Below are 21474 nucleotides of genomic sequence, written 5' to 3' on the forward strand. Positions count from 1 at the left end.
GTGCCTGTGTGTGTGCCTGTGTGTGTGTGTGTGTGTGTGTGTGTGTGTGTGTGTGTGTGTGTGTGTGTGTGTGTGTGTGTGTGTGTGTGTGTGTGTGTTTGTGTTTGTGCCTGTGTGTGTGTGTATGCCTTAATAGATCCATCTATACGACCCCTTATAGTTCAATAAACCACACAGAGGCTGAACTCCAGTGGCCATAACTACATTAACTACATTAACTATAGAGCAACCTCTGCATTAAAGTCTACCCTACCCCACCCCCGTACAAAACCACAACACCAATCAGGACATTTTAAAGTGGCCATCGGCTGTCTATCACTACAGATGGACTGGACTGCTGTTGTGTGATGATGATACACACCTATCTACCCTACCCCACCCCCATACAAAACCACAACACCAATCAGGACATTTTAAAGTGGCCATCGGCTGTCTATCACTACAGATGGACTGGACTGCTGTTGTGTGCACAGTAGACATGACGATACACACCTAATTGAAGAGAATGATGTAGTTTTGGTATTTAATGGGCATTGTATATTGTGTTGGTTTTAAAGGGAGTCTTGCATGTTTGTGTGGGACGCTATAAGAAGTGTATTCATCATGATTAGCATACAGGTATAGTGTATACAAGAATTAGCATAATAGTTGTCCACAATGTCGTCACCAATGTATCAACACATAATTGTTGTGATGAACAAAATAGCAAGTAGATGTATCCCAGGGAGTGGTTTGCTACATTGTCCTTCAATAATAAAAAATAGCTTCATGCGGTGTCCCCCCCCCCAAAGAAAAATTCGGATTGATGTTATTTCGCCCTCTTGTGTCTTTAAAACGTTACTCCATTCGACACCCCGGTCCCAACTGCGCATGAACCGTTCGGTGTTTGACTTCCGCTGACAGAATCCCGCTAGACCAATAGGAAGACAGTTTGCTTGCCCTCTGTTGAAGGATTACTTCCGGGCACACGGTCCACTCGCTAGCTCGTCGAAATCAAAATGTATGAACTGGATATTTTTCCGCGCTTCAAGATAATGCAATAATTTATGACGACTTCTGCTGTTTTAACTATAGATATATTTTTGTTGTTGTTTGGTCGTGTGCATTTACTACTATCCGGGTTGTTTCGTTAGCCAACTAGCTAGCTGGAAAACAAGAGTTGCGATCTTCGTGAAAGACACTTTCTTACCGCTGGTTAAAGAAGATGTCTGCGGAAGAGGCGGCAGACAAAACAACCCCGGCGGACGCGAGTGCGGGAGATGGCGGAGACGAGGAAGAAGAGTGGCTCTACGGAGGTAAAGAGGTGTTACAATGAATATAACATTTAGCTAAGTGGTTCCAGTTATAACTAATGCCACATGCAACTGCAAGTCGTTAGCACAGGTGCTACCTGATTAGCACAGTAGTTGCTGTAGCTTGCTAAAGCCTTAAGGTGCCGTGGTGCTGCATGTGTTGGCCTAGTGTCACTGTAAACGTCAAGCCGACCCACTAACGCTACAGCATTTCCTTCAGGATTGCACCAAGGATTTGCACTTTGCTCAGTTTGTAGTTATCTAGCTACCTGTATGTGGGGGAAAATACAATGGACGGAAGAAGCATTGGATATGAATGGTTCGTTTGCATGGATCTTCTGAACCAATAAACGTGGCTAGTTAGCTATGTAAGTTATTTAACTAGGTAACGTTAGATATTGTAATCTATGACTTTATCGTTGACATTTTTACCGTTAGTTAGTTCATGAATGGTCGTTTCCCTTCTAGATGATGATGAGAGAGCTGATGAAGAAGAGGCCAAACTATCTGCTGCTGTCAGGTGAGTTCCTCGCCCTCCACCCGTTTGTGTATAAATAATACTGTTATTGAGTTGTCTCAACTTTCTCTGTTGTATTGTCTACAGGATGTGTCTGAATCTATTGATGATATTTACATCCTCAGTCTGAATGTGTTGGTGATATTTACATCCTCAGTCTGAATAATATATTGGTGATATTTACGTCCTCAGTCTGAATAATGTGTTGGTGATATTTACATCCTCAGTCTGAATAATGTGTTGGTGATATTTACATCCTCAGTCTGAATAATGTGTTGGTGATATTTACATCCTCAGTCTGAATAATGTGTTGGTGATATTTACGTCCTCAGTCTGAATAATGTGTTGGTGATATTTACATCCTCAGTCTGAATAATGTGTTGGTGATATTTACATCCTCAGTCTGAATAATGTGTTGGTGATATTTACATCCTCAGTCTGAATAATGTGTTGGTGATATTTACGTCCTCAGGCTGAATAATGTGTTGGTGATATTTACGCCCTCAGTCTGAATAATGTGTTGGTGATATTTACGTCCTCAGTCTGAATAATGTGTTGGTGATATTTACGTCCTCAGTCTGAATAATGTGTTGGTGATATTTACGTCCTCAGTCTGAATAATGTGTTGGTGATATTTACATCCTCAGTCTGAATAATGTGTTGGTGATATTTACATCCTCAGTCTGAATAATGTGTTGGTGATATTTACATCCTCAGTCTGAATAATGTGTTGGTGATATTTACATCCTCAGTCTGAATAATGTGTTGGTGATATTTACATCCTCAGTCTGAATAATGTGTTGGTGATATTTACGTCCTCAGTCTGAATAATGTGTTGGTGATATTTACATCCTCAGTCTGAATAATGTGTTGGTGATATTTACATCCTCAGTCTGAATAATGTGTTGGTGATATTTACATCCTCAGTCTGAATAATGTGTTGGTGATATTTACATCCTCAGTCTGAATAATGTGTTGGTGATATTTACCTCCTCAGTCTGAATGTGTTGGTGATATTTACATCCTCCGTCTGAATAATGTGTTGGTGATATTTACGTCCTCAGTCTGAATGTGTTGGTAATATTTACGTCCTCAGTGCACCTATTCCTGCTACTGAGTCAGAAGAGGCAGCTACTACAGGCAACGGAGTGGAAGCTCAGGTAAGACCTCTTCCCCCCCAGTGTGTCCCAAATGGCACCCTATTCCCCTATAGTGCACCAAGTTTGACCGAAGTAGTGCACTACATAGGGAATAGGGTGCCAACTCTGGTCTAAAGTAGTGCACTATATAGGGAATAGGGTTCTATAGGGCTATGGTCTAAAGTAGTGCATTATATAGGGAATAGGGTGCCATAGGGCTCAGGTCTAAATTAGTGGTCCCAAATGGCACCCTGTTCCCCTATAGTGCACCAAGTTTGACCGAAGTAGTGCACTATAAAGGGAATGGGGTGCCATTTGGGACAGAGGGGGTAGTGTTTCTCCTATCGTTGTCGATGCGAGGCGGGATGAATTGTGATTTGTATGTAATTATGGTCTGGAGTTTTTCCTGGTCAGTTCATGTGGTCTGGAAACACTCCAGGACCTACTATGTGTTCAGGAGATGGGTTCTGATCCGGGTTTCTGCCTCTCTCTCTGTTTGTTTCTCTCTCCTCCCCCTTCTCTCTCTTTCCCTCCCTCTTTTTCCATCTCGCTCCCTATCCCCCTTCCCTCTCTTTCCCCCTCCTCCTCTCCCTCTCCATCCCCTCTCTCTCTCTCCATCCCCCCCTCTCTCTTTCTCAGGAGAAGGAGCCAGGAGATGATGACGACAGCGATAGCGATAGCGACGATGATGACGATGATGTTCGTGTCACCATCGGAGACATCAAGACCGGAGCCCCACAGTACACGTACGTGTCTTTAAAGTAGAGATCCCCACAGTACGTGTCTTTAAAGTAGAGATCACCACAGTACGCGTCTTTAAAGTAGAGATCCCCACAGTACGCGTCTTTAAAGTAGAGGTCCCCACAGTACGTGTCTTTAAAGTAGAGGTCCCCACAGTACGTGTCTTTAAAGTAGAGATCCCCATAGTACACCTACGTGTCTTTAAAGTAGAGATCCCCATAGTACACGTACTTGTCTTTAAAGTAGAGGTTGGTACATGTACGTGTCTTTAAAGTAGAGGTCGACCGATTATGATTTTTCAACTCCGATACCGATTATTTGGGACCAAAAAAAGCCGATACCGATTAATCGGCTGATTTTGTATATGTGTATTTGTAATAATGGCAATTACAACAATACCGAATGAACACTTTTATTTTAACTTAATATAATACATAAATAAATCTATTTAGTCTCAAATAAATAATCAAACATGTTCAATTTGGTTTTAAATAATGCAAAAACACAGTGTTGGAGAAGAAAGTAAAAGTGCAATATGTGCCATGTAAGAAAGCTAACGTTTCAGTTCCTTGCTCAGAACATGAGAACATATGAAAGCTGGTGGTTCCTTTTAACATGAGACTTCAATATTCCCATGTAAGAGGTTTTAGGTTGTAGTTAATATAGTATTTATAGGACTATTTCTCTCTATACCATTTGTATTTCATGTACCTTTGACTATTGGATGTTCTAATAGGTACTTTAGTATTGGCAGTCTAATCTCGGGAGTAGATAGGCTTGAAGTCATAAACAGCGCAATGCTTGAAGCACAGCGAAGAGCTGCTGGCAAACGCCGTTAAAGTGCTGTTTAAATTAATGCTTACGAGCCTGCTGCTGTCTACCATCGCTCAGTCAGACTGCTCTATCAAATATCAAATCATAGACTTAATTATAATGTAATAAACACACACAAATACTAGCTTTATGTAATTAATATGGTAAAATCCGGAAACTATCATTTCGAAAAACAAGACGTTTATTCTTTCCGTGAAATACGGAACCGTTCCGTATTTTATCTAACGGGTGGCGTCCATAGGTCTAAATATCGTTCCGTATTTTATCTAACGGGTGGTAAATATTGCTGTTACGTTGCACAACCTTCAGTGTTACATAATTATGGTGTAAAAATCTGGCAAATTAATTACGGTCTTTGTTAGGAAGAAATGGTTTTCAACACAGTTCGCAACGAGCCAGGCGGCCCAAACTGCTGCATATACCCGGACTCTGCTTGCACAGAACTTCACAAGAGAAGTGACACAATTTCCCTAGTTAATATTGCCTGCTAACATACATTTCTGGGGCCTCCCGGTGGTGCAATGGTCTCTGCCACCAGAGATTCTGGGTTCGAGCCCAGGCTCTGTTGCAGCCGGCCTGCGACCGGGAGGCCCATGGGGCGGCGCACAATTGGCCCAGTGTCGTCTGGGTTAGCGTCGTCCGGGACCGGGTCCCCAGGTGTACGGTGTTTTCTCCGACACATTGGTGCGGCTGACTTCCGGGTTGGATGTGCATTGTGTCAAGAAGCAGTGCGGCTTGGTTGGGTTGTGTTTCGGAGGCTCTCGGCCTTTGCCTCTCCTGAGTCCGTACGAGAGTTGCAGCGATGAGACAAGACTGTAACTACTACCACGAAATTGGGTAGAGAAAATGGGTCAAATGTTAAAATGTTTATAAACATGAATACATTTTAACTAAATATGCAGGTTTAAAAATATATACTTGTGTTTTGATTTGAATTAAGGCATTGATGTTTATGGTGAGGTACATTGGTGTTTATAGTTAGGTACATTGGTGTTTATAGTTAGGTACATTGGTGTTTATAGTTAGGTACATTGGTCTTTATAGTTAGGTACATTGGTGTTTATAGTTAGGTACATTGGTCTTTATAGTTAGGTACATTGGTGTTTATAGTTAGGTACATTGGTGTTTATAGTTAGGTACATTGGTCTTTATAGTTAGGTACATTGGTCTTTATAGTTAGGTACATTGGTCTTTATAGTTAGGTACATTGGTCTTTATAGTTAGGTACATTGGTCTTTATAGTTAGGTACATTGGTGTTTATAGTTAGGTACATTGGTGTTTATAGTTAGGTACATTGGTGTTTATTGGTGCAACGACAGTGTTTTTTTTTGCGAATGCGCTTGTTAAATCGTCACCCGTTTGGCGACGTAGGCTGTGATTGGATGATAAATTAACAGGCACCGCATCGATGATTTGCAACGCAGGGACAAGCTAGTTAAACTAGTAATATCATCAACCGTGTGTAGTTAACTAGCAATTATGTTAAGATTGATCGTTTTTTTTTTACAAGATAAATTTAATGCTAGCTATGGTCTTTAGAGGGATAGTTCACCCCTATGGGTCTAAAGGGATAGTCTTTAAAGGCTATATCATAGTTCACCCATAGGGGTGAACTATCCCTCTAAAGACCATAGCTAGCATTAAATTTATCTTGTAAAAAAATACCCATCAATCTTTAAAGGGATAGTTCACCCATATGGTCTTTAAAGGGATAGTTCACCCATAATGTGAAAGGGATAGTTCACCCATAATGTGAAAGGGATAGTTCACCCATATGGTCTTTAAAGGGATAGTTCACCCATAATGTGAAAGGGATAGTTCACCCCTATGGTCTTTAAAGGGATAGTTCATCCATAATGTCTTTAAAGGGATAGTTCATCCATAATGTTAAAGGGATAGTTCATCCATAATGTGAAAGGGATAGTTCACCCGTAATGTCTTTAAAGGGATAGTTCATCCATAATGTTAAAGGGATAGTTCACCCCTATGGTCTTTAAAGGGATAGTTCATCCATAATGTGAAAGGGATAGTTCACCCCTATGGTCTTTGAAGGGATAGTTCATCCATAATGTGAAAGGGATAGTTCACCCCTATGGTCTTTAAAGGGATAGTTCATCCATAATGTTAAAGGGATAGTTCATCCATAATGTGAAAGGGATAGTTCACCCGTAATGTCTTTAAAGGGATAGTTCACCGCAATGTCTAAGCCGATCTGACCGTATTATTCCCAGATAAGGGGTTTTAAGTACAGCTGATGAGCCTGAATTCATCTATTGTATTTCACAGCCTTTGACTCTGTAGCGTTAAATTGTGTTGTTGTTGTTGACATGTCTGGGTTGTTGTTGTTGTTGTTGACATGTCTGGTTTGTTGTTGTTGTTGACATGTCTGGTTTGTTGTTGTTGTTGACATGTCTGGTTTGTTGTTGTTGTTGACATGTCTGGTTTGTTGTTGTTGTTGACATGTCTGGGTTGTTGTTGTTGACATGTCTGGGTTGTTGTTGTTGACATGTCTGGTTTGTTGTTGTAGAACGTATGGAGTGGCTCCTGTTAACCTGAACATAAAGACAGCGGGAGCCAGACCCTATGGAACAGGTACTGTAGTGTTCTGTTCTTCACCTGTTCTATGCACCTGACTTTACACAGGCCGACATGGAGTGGGAAATGTATAGTACAGGCTAATAGAGGTGTCCATTCCCACCGCCATGGGTGTCCATTCCCACCGCCATGGGTGTCCATTCCCACCGCCATGGGTGTCCATTCCCACCGTCATGGGTGTCCATTCCCACCGCCATGGGTGTCCATTCCCACCACCATGTCTTGATAGGTGTCCATTCCCACCACCATAGGTGTCCATTCCCACCGCCATGGGTGTCCATTCCCACCACCATGTCTTGATAGGTGTCCATTCCCACTGTCATGGGTGTCCATTCCCACCACCATGTCTTGATAGGTGTCCATTCCCACCGCCATGGGTGTCCATTCCCACCACCATGTCTTGATAGGTGTCCATTCCCACCACCATAGGTGTCCATTCCCACCGCCATAGGTGTCCATTCCCACCGCCATAGGTGTCCATTCCCACCGCCATAGGTGTCCATTCCCACCGCCATAGGTGTCCATTCCCACCACCATAGGTGTCCATTCCCACCACCATAGGTGTCCATTCCCACCACCATGTCTTGATAGGTGTCCATTCCCACCACCATAGGTGTCCATCCCCACCACCATGGGTGTCCATTCCCACTGCCATAGGTGTCCATTCTCACCACCATGGGTATCCATTCCCACCACCATGGGTGTCCATTCCCACTGCCATGGGTATCCATTCCCACCACCATGTCTTGATAGGTGTCCATTCCCACCACCATGTCTTGATAGGTGTCCATTCCCACTGCCATGTCTTGATAGGTGTCCATTCCCACCACCATGTCTTGATAGGTGTCCATTCCCACCACCATGTCTTGATAGGTGTCCATTCCCACCACCATGTCTTGATAGGTGTCCATTCCCACCACCATAGGTGTCCATTCCCACCACAATGTCTTGATAGGTGTCCATTCCCACCACCATAGGTGTCCATTCCCACTGCCATAGGTGTCCATTCCCACCACCATGTCTTGATAGGTGTCCATTCCCACCACCATAGGTGTCCATTCCCACCACCATAGGTGTCCATTCCCACCACCATAGGTGTCCATTCCCACCACCATGGGTGTCCATTCCCAACACCATGTCTTGATAGGTGTCCATTCCCACCACCATAGGTGTCCATTCCCACCACCATAGGTGTCCATTCCCACCACCATAGGTGTCCATTCCCACCACCATAGGTGTCCATTCCCACCACCATGGGTGTCCATTCCCAACACCATGTCTTGATAGGTGTCCATTCCCATCACCATGGGTGTCCATTCCCACCACCACGTCTTGATAGGTGTCCATTCCCACCACCATGTCTTGATGGGTGTCCATTCCCACCACCACGTCTTGATAGGTGTCCATTCCCACCACCACGTCTTGATAGGTGTCCATTCCCACCACCATGTCTTGATAGGTGTCCATTCCCACCACCATGTCTTGATAGGTGTCCATTCCCACCACCATGTCTTGATAGGTGTCCATTCCCACCACCATGTCTTGATAGGTGTCCATTCCCACCACCATAGGTGTCCATTCCCACCACCATGTCTTGATAGGTGTCCATTCCCACCACCATAGGTGTCCATTCCCACCACCATGTCTTGATAGGTGTCCATTCCCACCACCATAGGTGTCCATTCCCACCACCATGTCTTGATAGGTGTCCATTCCCATCACCATGTCTTGATAGGTGTCCATTCCCACCACCATAGGTGTCCATTCCCACCACCATGTCTTGATAGGTGTCCATTCCCATCACCGTGTCTTGGGCAGCTAAGTGTAACTAGATGGTATAAATGTCGATATCGTTGATTTAAATTATTTTGATTGATGTACTAAAGTGTCCTCTGTATATTTTAACACGGGTATATTCTTAATGTTTCTTTTCCATGTGGTGTTCTGGTTTCTATTCTCTCTCTAGTAGGGAACAAGTTAAAGGGTGTGGATCTGGAGGCCCCGGGAAACATCAATGGAGTCCCAGTAGTGGAGGTGGACATGGAGACATTCGAGGAGAAACCCTGGAGGAAACCAGGTACGGGTTACTGTGGGCGGGGTTACTGTGGGACATTCGAGGAGAAACCCTGGAGGAAACCTGGTACGGGTTACTGTGGGCTGGGTTACTGTGGGACATTCGAGGAGAAACCCTGGAGGGAACCTGGTACGGGTTACTGTGGGCGGGGTTACTGTGGGACATTCGAGGAGAAACCCTGGAGGAAACCTGGTACGGGTTACTGTGGGCAGGGTTACTGTGGGACATTCGAGGAGAAACCCTGGAGGGAACCTGGTACGGGTTACTGTGGGTGGGGTTACTGTAGGCGGGGTTACTGTGAGACATTCGAGGAGAAACCCTGGAGGAAACCAGGTATGGGTTCCTGTGGGCGGGGTTACTGTGGGAAATTCGAGGAGAAACCAGGTACGGGTTACTGTGGGCGGGGTTACTGTGGGACATTCGAGGAGAAACCCTGGAGGAAACCAGGTACGGGTTACTGTGGTTCGGGGTTACTGTGGTTCGGGGTTACTGTGGGACATTCAAGGAGAAACCCTGGAGGAAACCAGGTACGGGTTACTGTGGGCGGGGTTACTGTGGGACATTCGAGGAGGAAATCAGGTACGGATTACTGTGGGTGGGGTTATTGTGGGCGGGGTTACTGTGGGGCATTCGAGGAGAAACCCTGGAGGAAACCAGGTATGGGTTCCTGTGGGCGGGGTTACTGTGGGAAATTCGAGGAGAAACCAGGTACGGGTTACTGTGGGCCGGGTCACTCTGGGCGGGGTCACTCTGGGCGGGGTTACTGTGGGACATTCGAGGAGAAACCCTGGAGGAAACCAGGTACGGGTTACTGTGGGCGGGGTTACTGTGGGACATTCAAGGAGAAACCCTGGAGGAAACCAGGTACGGGTTACTGTGGGCGGGGTTACTGTGGGACATTCGAGGATGAAACCAGGTACGGATTACTGTGGGTGGGGTTATTGTGGGCGGGGTTACTGTGGGGCATTCGAGGAGAAACCCTGGAGGAAACCAGGTACGGGTTACTGTGGGCGGGGTTACTGTGGGACATTCGAGGAGGAAAGCAGGTACGGATTACTGTGGGTGGGGTTATTGTGGGCGGGGTTACTGTGGGACATTCGAGGAGAAACCCTGGAGGAAACCAGGTACGGGTTACTGTGGGCGGGGTTACTGTGGGACATTCGAGGAGGAAACCAGGTGCGTGTTACTGTGTCTTCTGACAGAGTGGGGCGGGGTTACGTTTCTGATTGGTCCACTTTTACACTGAGAGGCTTGGTAGGAGTTTGTAAAAATAAACATCTGTGTGTCTAGGTGCTGACCTGTCTGACTACTTTAACTATGGGTTCAACGAGGACACGTGGAAGGGCTACTGTGACAAACAGAAGAGGCTGAGGATGGGCCTGGAGGTCGTCAACATCTCCTCCACCACCAGTAAAATCACTGTAAGATACCACATCTCCTCCACCACCAGCTAAATCACTGTAAGATACAACATCTCCTCCACCACCAGCTAAATCACTGTAAGATACAACATCTCCTCCACTACCAGCTAAATCACTGTAAGATACAACATCTCCTCCACTACCAGCTAAATCACTAAGATACAACATCTCCTCCACTACCAGCTAAATCACTAAGATACAACATCTCCTCCACTACCAGCTAAATCACTAAGATACAACATCTCCTCCACTACCAGCTAAATCACTGTAAGATACAACATCTCCTCCACTACCAGCTAAATCACTGTAAGATACAACATCTCCTCCACTACCAGCTAAATCACTAAGATACAACATCTCCTCCACTACCAGCTAAATCACTAAGATACAACATCTCCTCCATTACCAGCTAAATCACTAAGATACAACATCTCCTCCACTACCAGCTAAATCACTGTAAGATACAACATCTCCTCCACTACCAGCTAAATCACTAAGATACAACATCTCCTCTACTACCAGCTAAATCACTAAGATACAACATTTCCTCCACTACCAGCTAAATCACTAAGATACAACATCTCCTCCATTACCAGCTAAATCACTAAGATACAACATCTCCTCCATTACCAGCTAAATCACTAAGATACAACATCTCCTCCATTACCAGCTAAATCACTAAGATACAACATTTCCTCCACTACCAGCTAAATCACTAAGATACAACATCTCCTCCATTACCAGCTAAATCACTAAGATACAACATCTCCTCCATTACCAGCTAAATCACTAAGATACAACATCTCCTCCATTACCAGCTAAATCACTAAGATACAACATCTCCTCCACTACCAGCTAAATCACTAAGATACAACATCTCCTCCACTACCAGCTAAATCACTAAGATACAACATCTCCTCCACTACCAGCTAAATCACTAAGATACAACATCTCCTCCACTACCAGCTAAATCACTAAGATACAACATCTCCTCCACTACCAGCTAAATCACTAAGATACAACATCTCCTCCACTACCAGCTAAATCACTAAGATACAACATCTCCTCCACTACCAGCTAAATCACTAAGATACAACATCTCCTCCACTACCAGCTAAATCACTAAGATACAACATCTCCTCCACTACCAGCTAAATCACTAAGATACAACATCTCCTCCACTACCAGCTAAATCACTAAGATACAACATCTCCTCCACTACCAGCTAAATCACTAAGATACAACATCTCCTCCACTACCAGCTAAATCACTAAGATACAACATCTCCTCCACTACCAGCTAAATCACTGTAAGATACAACATCTCCTCCACTACCAGCTAAATCACTAAGATACAACATCTCCTCCACTACCAGCTAAATCACTAAGATACAACATCTCCTCCACTACCAGCTAAATCACTAAGATACAACATCTCCTCCACTACCAGCTAAATCACTAAGATACAACATCTCCTCCACTACAGCTAAATCACTGTAAGATACAACATCTCCTCCACTACCAGCTAAATCACTGTAAGATACAACATCTCCTCCACTACCAGCTAAATCACTAAGATACAACATCTCCTCCACTACCAGCTAAATCACTGTAAGATACAACATCTCCTCCACTACCAGCTAAATCACTGTAAGATACAACATCTCCTCCACTACCAGCTAAATCACTGTAAGATACAACATCTCCTCCACTACAGCTAAATCACTGTAAGATACAACATCTCCTCCACTACCAGCTAAATCACTAAGATACAACATCTCCTCCACTACCAGCTAAATCACTAAGATACAACATCTCCTCCACTACCAGCTAAATCACTGTAAGATACAACATCTCCTCCACTACCAGCTAATTCACTAAGATACAACATCTCCTCCACTACCAGCTAAATCACTAAGATACAACATCTCCTCCACTACCAGCTAAATCACTGTAAGATACAACATCTCCTCCACTACCAGCTAAATCACTAAGACACAACATCTCCTCCACTACCAGCTAATGTTATAAACCTAAAGATGTCCTACTCTACTCCCCCCAGGTTCAGCAGGGCAGGACGGGGAATGAGAAGGAAGTGAGTTTACCCATCCACACGTCCAAACCTGACTTCCCCACTCCAGCCAGCCTCTACAAGACATCCATGAACATGAACACTACCAGGTAAGAGCTGTACACAGGTCAGATGAATAAGAGCCGTAAGGTTAGCATAGGACAGGTAGAGATGGTAAGAGCTGTACACAGGTCAGGACAGGTACATATAGGTTAGCCTAGGACAGGTAGAGACGGTAAGAGCTGTACACAGGTCAGGACAGGTACATATAGGTTAGCATAGGACAGGCAGAGATGGTAAGAGCTGTACACAGGTCAGGACAGGTACATATAGGTTAGCATAGGACAGGTAGAGATGTTAAGAGCTGTACACAGGTCAGGACAGGTACATATAGGTTAACATAGGACAGGTAGAGATGGTAAGAGCTGTACACAGGTCCTCAGATGAATAAGAGCCGTAAGGTTAGCATAGGACAGGTAGAGACATGCCGTAAGGTTAGCATAGGACAGGTAGAGACGGTAAGAGCTGTACACAGGTCAGATGAATAAGAGCCATAAGGTTAGCCTAGGACAGGTAGAGACGGTAAGAGCTGTACACAGGTCCTCAGATGAATAAGAGCCGTAAGGTTAGCCTAGGACAGGTAGAGACGGTAAGGTTAGCCTAGGACAGGTAGATACAGGCCGTAAGGTTAGCCTAGGACAGGTAGAGATGGTAAGGTTAGCCTAGGACAGGTACAGACAGATGGTGAGGTTAGCCTTGGACAGGTAGAGACAGGCCGTAAGGTTAGCTTAGGACAGGTACATATAGACGGACTGAAAGGTTAGCCTAGGACTGGTACAGATAGTAAGGTTATCCTAGGACTGGTACAGATAGTAAGGTTATCCTAGGACAGGTTAAGAGACAGTAAGGTTATCCTAGGACAGGTGCAGACAGTAAGGTTAGCCTAGGACAGGTACAGACAGTGAGGTTAGCCTAGGACAGGTTGAGACTGTAAGGTTATCCTGGGACAGGTTAAGTGACAGTGAGGTTAGCCTGGGACAGGTACAGACAGTAAGGTTAGCCTAGGACAGGTACAGACAGTAAGGTTATCCTAGGACAGGTGGAGAGATAGTGAGTTAGCCTAGGACAGGTGGTGAGACAGTACGGTTATCATAGGACAGGTACAGACAGTAAGGTAATCCTAGGACATGTACAGATAGTAAGGTTATCCTAGGACAGGTTAAGAGACAGTAAGGTTATCCTAGGACAGGTTGAGACAGTGAGGTTATCCTGGGACAGGTTAAGAGACAGTGAGGTTATCCTAGGACAGGTTAAGAGACATGAGAGAGACTCATGTATTAGCTCTGGTAGAGGATTTGGCAGAACACTGTCTGGCAGTGGACAGACAGGCTGACAGACAGACAGGCTGACAGACAGACAGGCTGACAGACAGACAGGCTGACAGGCAGACAGGCTGACAGGCTGACAGACAGACAGACAGACAGATAGATAGATAGACAGAGATAGATAGATAGACAGAAAGACAGACAGTGAGTGAGTGACAGATAGAGGTAGAGAGAAAGAGAGCGAGAGAAGGACAGATAGATAGAAAGACAGACAGTGAGTGAGTGACAGAGGTAGAGAGAAAGAGAGCGAGAGATGGACAGAAGGACAGACAGAGATGCAGTAGACTGCTTGCTTCCATTTTTTCTCCTTTCACTGTATACATGAGTGAGTTCCTCTGAGTTCCTCTGTGTGTGTGAGGGGAGGTCTAACTGTGTCTCCCCCCTTCTCCCTCTGATGGTAGGATCTCCCCCCCACAGTGGACTGCTCCCCCCGTCCAGGACATGTCCTACTATACGTGAGTGGGATGTGGCTTTATCACAACAACACACTGATACATGGGATGTGGCTTTATCACAACAACACACTGATACATGGGATGGGGCTTTATCACTACAACACACTGATACATCCATCAGGTACCGATCTGTCTGTGGTAGTTAGGTACCGATCTGTCTGTGGTGGTTAGGTACCCCGATCTGTCTGTGGTGGTTAGGTACCCCGATCTGTCTGTGGTGGTTAGGTACCCCGATCTGTCTGTGGTGGTTAGGTACCCCGATCTGTCTGTGGTGGTTAGGTACCCCGATCTGTCTGTGGTGGTTAGGTACCGATCTGTCTGTGGTGTGGTGGTTAGGTACAGATCTGTCTGTGGTGTGGTGGTTAGGTACCCCGATCTGTCTGTGGGGGTTAGGTACCCCGATCTGTCTGTCTGTGGTGGTTAGGTACCGATCTGTCTGTGATGGTTAGGTACCGATCTGTCTGTGGTGGTTAGGTACCGATCTGTCTGTGGTGTGGTGGTTAGGTACAGATCTGTCTGTGGTGTGGTGGTTAGGTACCCCGATCTGTCTGTGGTGGTTAGGTACCCTGATCTGTCTGTGGTGTGGTGGTTAGGTAACCCGATCTGTCTGTGGTGTGGTGGTTAGGTACCGATCTGTCTGTGGTGTGGTGGTTAGGTACCGATCTGTCTGTGGTGAGGTGGTTAGGTACCGATCTGTGTGGTGAGGTGGTTTGGTACCGATCTGTCTGTGGTGTGGTGGTTAGGTACACCGATCTGTCTGTGGTGTGGTTGTTAGGTACACCGATCTGTCTGTGGTGTGGTGGTTAGGTACACCGATCTGTCTGTGGTGTGGTGGTTAGGTACCCCGATCTGTCTGTGGTGGTTAGGTACCGATCTGTGCATGTGGCTGTGTATTAGTTGGTAGAGCGTATAGATGGTAAACTCAGCGTTAATGACTGATTAGACGGCAGGTAGTCTAGTGGTTAAGAGCGTTGTCCTTAGTCGTTAGTGACTGAGTAGACGGCAGGTAGTCTAGTGGTTAAGAGCGTTGTCTTAGTCGTTAGTGACTGAGTAGACAGACGGCAGGTAGTCTAGTGGTTAAGAGCGTTGTCTCAGTCGTTAATGACTGAGTAGACGGCAGGTAGTCTAGTGGTTAAGAGCGTTGTCCTTAGTCGTTAGTGACTGAGTAGACGGCAGGTAGTCTAGTGGTTAAGAGCGTTGTCCTTAGTCGTTAGTGACTGAGTAGACGGCAGGTAGTCTAGTGGTTAAGAGCGTTGTCCTTAGTCGTTAGTGACTGAGTAGACGGCAGGTAGTCTAGTGGTTAAGAGCGTTGTCTTAGTCGTTAGTGACTGAGTAGACGGCAGGTAGTCTAGTGGTTAAGAGCGTTGTCTCAGTCGTTAATGACTGAGTAGACGGCAGGTAGTCTAGTGGTTAAGAGCGATGTCCTTAGTCGTTAATGACTGAGTAGACGGCAGGTAGTCTAGTGGTTAAGAGCGTTGTCTTAGTCGTTAATGACTGAGTAGCCGGCAGGTAGTCTAGTGGTTGGAAGGTTGCTTGTTCGAATCCCAGAGCCAACTAGGTGAAACATCTCATCTTGAGCCAAAAGGCCCTTAGTCGTGACAGCTTCCTGTTTGTTGTTCCGGAGGAGATGGTCTGCTGAGTGACTCATGTTGTACGGGGGGGGGGTTGTGTTCAGGAAGACCAGTGGTACGATCGACGTGATTGGAGGAGGGACCGCTACCATCAGCAGAGTGGAGGGACGACGAAGACACAACCTGGAGGGAAACAACATCCAGGTACACACACACACACACCTGGAGGGAAACAACATCCATGTATATACACACACACACAACCTGGAGTGAAACAACATCCAGGTACACACACACACACACACAACCTGGAGTGAAACAACATCCAGGTACACACACACACACACACACACACACAACCTGGAGTGAAACAACATCTAGGTACACACACACACACACACCTAGAGGGAAACAACATCTAGGTACACACACACACAATATTTAGGAAGTTGTTCTTAATGTTTTGTAAACTCAGTGTATATTATGTGAACTAAACAGAAAAAATATATTATTAATTTAAATAAAATAATGAGCCGTACATTGACGCATCGAGTCCAAAACGTCAGTTAAAAAACATAAATATCGAGGTAGTTTTAAATCTTCCAGGAACTCATCTTTAATTTCCTGAGGAAAACAGTCCCTTGCTGTTATGAAAACCTTATGTTGACACCCAGAGTCCCATTTTAGTTTATTTAGTCTTTTCAACAGGTTTTTAACTGACTTTTTATTCTGGTATCGTAGTAATACTGTTGTCGGGACAACACTACACGAACACATGAAATGACATGGCCGACATAGAAGTCCATGTACCCTTTCTGTTGGCTGTTGAATCACATACCCGGTTGTGATTTGGCCGTTTCTTTGTTGTCTAGGTGATTTCGGAACACTCGTCGTCGGACGCTGAGCAAAACCCCAACAAGATGCCCCCCTTCTTCCCACCCGGGCCCCTCCCCCCAAACATCCCTCCTCCCCCATTCCTCCCCCCTCCTCCCAACGTCAGCCAGGCTCCCCCTCTCATCCCCCCACCAAGTAAGTCTACACCTCTCTCACTTTGTCATTCTGTCTCGCTCTCCCCCCATCTGTCTCTCTCTGTCTCTGTCTCTCTCTCTCTGTATATCTCTCTCTCTCTCCGTCGCTCTCTCTGTCCCCCCCGTCTCTCTCTCTCTCCCTCTCTCTTGTCCCCTCTCTCTCTCTCTTGTCTCCTCTCTCTCTCTCTCTCCCCCTGTCTCTCTCTCTCTCTGTCTCTCTCTCTGTCTCTCTCTCTCTCCTGCTGTCTCTTTCCCTCTAACTTTCTCTCCCACATTCTCTCTCAGGCTCTAACTTTCTCTCCCACATTCTCTCTCAGGCTCTAACTTTCTCTCCCTTTTATATATTTGTATATTCACCCTGTTTAACTTTCCCACAGAGAGGAATTTGCTAACAATTGTTTTTTATTTGTTAGGAATACCTATGAATGTCCCTCCTCCTGGTAAGAACAATACTCCCAACTATACTCACTGTTACTAGACAAAATACACAATGACATTCATGATGTGGGAAAGACTGAAGAGTTCCACATATTGGTATACTATACAGGTTTTATCTGTCTCAATGTTCCCAGTTAGAATGTGTCAGTGTGGTGATGTCATAGTCATAATGTGGTACAGACTCAACAGTTAGAATGTGTCAGTGTGGTGATGTCATAATGTGGTATAGACTCAACAGTTAGAATGTGTCAGTGTGGTGATGTCATAATGTGGTATAGACTCAACAGTTAGAATGTGTCAGTGTGGTGATGTCATAATGTGGTATAGACTCAACAGGTAGAATGTGTCAGTGTGGTGATGTCATAATGTGGTATAGACTCAACAGGTAGAATGTGTCAGTGTGGTGATGTCATAATGTGGTATAGACTCAACAGTTAGAATGTGTCAGTGTGGTGATGTCATAATGTGGTATAGACTCAACAGGTAGAATGTGTCAGTGTGGTGATGTCATAATGTGGTATAGACTCAACAGGTAGAATGTGTCGGTGTGGTGATGTCATAATGTGGTATAGACTCAACAGTTAGAATGTGTCAGTGTGGTGATGTCATAATGTGGTATAGACTCAACAGGTAGAATGTGTCGGTGTGGTGATGTCATAATGTGGTATAGACTCAACAGTTAGAATGTGTCTGTGTGTGTCTTAATAGTAACACTGTGTGTGTGTGCAGGTTTCCCTCCTCCCAGCGGCCCCCCTCCCTCTCTCATCCCCACCTTGGACAGGTAAGACACCTTCTACAGCTCTACCTTGTAGACATGGATAGATTGAGCCCTAGCCTCTCCCCTCATGTACTTGTAGAGATCTAAGGCAGCGTTTACACAAGCAACCCAATTCTGATCTGTTGACTGGAAGTCTATGGGTATCTGCTAGCATGCTATGGGTATCTGCTAGCATGCTATGGGTATCTGCTAGCATGCTATGGGTATCTGCTAGCATGCTATGGGTATCTGCTAGCATGCTATGGGTATATGCTAGCATGCTATGGGTATCTGCTAGCATGCTATGGGTATCTGCTAGCATGCTATCCATTTGTTTGTATGCTGTTCTTTGTTCTGACATTTTAATATTTGATTATTAACCAATGATATTAGGCCACTCTTGGCCATGATTACAGACACCTGTGTCTTTTGACACTATATAAACGAGTCATCCCGCAGTGTTTGTGATTATACCCTGATGAAGACAGCTTGGCTGTCGAAACGTTGGTAATTAAATGATTGCATCTGAGTGTGCGGCTCTCTTTTATGTTCAAGCATGCTATGGGTATCTGCTATAGCATGCTATGGGTATCTGCTATAGCATGCTATGGGTATCTGCTATAGCATGCTATGCTATGGGTATCTGCTATAGCATGCTATGGGTATCTGCTATAGCATGCTATGGGTATCTGCTATAGCATGCTATGGGTATCTGCTATAGCATGCTATGGGTATCTGCTATAGCATGCTATGGGTATCTGCTATAGCATGCTATGGGTATCTGCTATAGCATGCTATGGGTATCTGCTATAGCATGCTATGGGTATCTGCTATAGCATGCTAGTAGATACCCATCGACTTCCAGTCAACGCGCTAACTCTATTTAACATTGGCTCACGAATAATACCTTAAACTTCCTTCATACTGGACACAGAGACATAAACACGGTGTCCACGAGTCCATCTGACTCTGGGGAAGTGGATAAAGAGCATCATTACCAGAATCCTGAAATATCCATTTAATATGATTGATTGGATCAATATGTAAATGGAATCTAAAGTATTGGTTAAAATGATCATGACGACTTTGATATATTGAACTTATTTTTTATTTTTTTTATAGCAGTGGGCATCCAGGTGGATATGATGTTCGTCCCGTTCCACCATACCCCTTCCCCACAGGTAGGGGGCGACAACACACACTATCACTTTCAATCAATATTTAATTATATAAGTCTGTCCAAAAATGGATCCCTATTCCCTATGTAGTGCGCAAACCGTTGACTAAGGTGCCATTTCTGATGTAGCCTCACTCTCAATCACTTTCAATTAATAATAAGTTGTTATTATATTAAATGGTATTCAATCAATCCATGGGCTTCATTTAACAAGATAAATAGGATGAGTCCCAATGGGACCCATTTCTGTGATCAAAAGTAGTGCCCTATATAGGGAATAGGGTGCCATAGGGCCCTGGTCTAAAGTAGTGTACTATATAGGGAATAGGGTGTCATAGGGTTGTGGTCTAAAGTAGTGCCCTATATAGGGAATAGGGTGCCATAGAGCTCTGGTCTAAAGTAGTGTACTATATAGGGAATAGGGCTCTGGTCTAAAGTAGTGCACTATATAGGGAATAGGGCTCTGGTCTAAAGTAGTGCACTATATAGGGAATAGGGTGCCATAGGGCTCTGGTCTAAAGTAGTGTACTATATAGGGGATAGGGTGCCATAGGGCCCTGGACTAAAGTAGTGTACTATATAGGGTGCCATAGGGCCCTGGTCTAAAGTAGTGTACTATATAGGGAATAGGGTGCCATAGGGCTCTGGTCTAAAGTAGTGTACTATATAGGGAATAGGGTGCCATAGGGCCCTGGTCTAAAGTAGTGTACTATATAGGGGATAGGGTGCCATAGGGCTCTGGTCAAAAGTAGTGTACTATATAGGGAATAGGGTGCCATAGGGCTCTGGTCAAAAGTAGTGTACTATATAGGGGATAGGGTGCCATAGGGCTCTGGTCAAAAGTAGTGTACTATATAGGGGATAGGGTGCCATAGGGCTCTGGTCAAAAGTAGTGTACTATATAGGGAATAGGGTGCCATAGGGCCCTGGTCTAAAGTAGTGTACTATATAGGGAATAGGGCTCTGGTCTAAAGTAGTGTACTATATAGGGGATAGGGTGCCATAGGGCTCTGGTCTAAAGTAGTGTACTATATAGGGAATAGGGTGCCATAGGGCCCTTGTCTAAAGTAGTGTACTATATAGGGAATAGGGTGCCATAGGGCTCTGGTCTAAAGTAGTGTACTATATAGGGAATAGGGTCCCATAGGGCTCTGGTCTAAAGTAGTGTACTATATAGGGAATAGGGTGCCATAGGGCTCTGGTCTAAAGTAGTGTACTATATAGGGAATAGGGTGCCATAGGGCTCTGGTCAAAAGTAGTGTACTATATAGGGAATAGGGTGCCATAGGGCTCTGGTCTAAAGTAGTGTACTATATAGGGAATAGGGTGCCATAGGGCCCTGGTCTAAAGTAGTGTACTATATAGGGAATAGGGTGCCATAGGGCCCTGGTCTAAAGTAGTGTACTATATAGGGAATAGGGTGCCATAGGGCCCTGGTCTAAAGTAGTGTACTATATAGGGAATAGGGCTCTGGTCTAAAGTAGTGTACTATATAGGGAATAGGGTGCCATAGGGCCCTGGTCTAAAGTAGTGTACTATATAGGGAATAGGGCTCTGGTCTAAAGTAGTGCACTATATAGGGAATAGGGTGCCATAGGGCTCTGGTCTAAAGTAGTGTACTATATAGGGGATAGGGTGCCATAGGGCCCTGGACTAAAGTAGTGTACTATATAGGGTGCCATAGGGCCCTGGTCTAAAGTAGTGTACTATATAGGGAATAGGGTGCCATAGGGCTCTGGTCTAAAGTAGTGTACTATATAGGGAATAGGGTGCCATAGGGCCCTGGTCTAAAGTAGTGTACTATATAGGGGATAGGGTGCCATAGGGCTCTGGTCAAAAGTAGTGTACTATATAGGGAATAGGGTGCCATAGGGCTCTGGTCAAAAGTAGTGTACTATATAGGGGATAGGGTGCCATAGGGCTCTGGTCAAAAGTAGTGTACTATATAGGGGATAGGGTGCCATAGGGCCCTGGTCTAA

General features: G+C 44.9%; 1 protein-coding gene across 1 annotated transcript in view; it reads left to right on the top strand.

Annotated features, from left to right (window-relative positions):
• Positions 1–943: 943 nt before the first annotated feature.
• LOC109886033 (pre-mRNA 3'-end-processing factor FIP1) overlaps positions 944–21474 on the top strand; it is a 32290-nt gene continuing 11759 nt past the window's right edge. The window contains exons 1-14 of the mRNA XM_031814735.1: positions 944–1295; positions 1761–1812; positions 2906–2969; positions 3588–3694; positions 7052–7116; positions 9086–9196; positions 10484–10614; positions 12676–12794; positions 14471–14524; positions 16200–16299; positions 16968–17124; positions 17537–17563; positions 18291–18342; positions 19441–19499. Of these exons, the coding sequence (XP_031670595.1) occupies positions 1205–1295; positions 1761–1812; positions 2906–2969; positions 3588–3694; positions 7052–7116; positions 9086–9196; positions 10484–10614; positions 12676–12794; positions 14471–14524; positions 16200–16299; positions 16968–17124; positions 17537–17563; positions 18291–18342; positions 19441–19499 (1189 nt within the window). The 5' untranslated portion in view covers positions 944–1204. The remainder of the gene's footprint in view (positions 1296–1760; positions 1813–2905; positions 2970–3587; positions 3695–7051; positions 7117–9085; positions 9197–10483; positions 10615–12675; positions 12795–14470; positions 14525–16199; positions 16300–16967; positions 17125–17536; positions 17564–18290; positions 18343–19440; positions 19500–21474) is intronic.

The sequence above is a fragment of the Oncorhynchus kisutch genome, unplaced genomic scaffold (genome assembly GCF_002021735.2).
Source record: "Oncorhynchus kisutch isolate 150728-3 unplaced genomic scaffold, Okis_V2 Okis07a-Okis12b_hom, whole genome shotgun sequence".
Taxonomy (NCBI): Eukaryota; Metazoa; Chordata; class Actinopteri; order Salmoniformes; family Salmonidae; genus Oncorhynchus; species Oncorhynchus kisutch.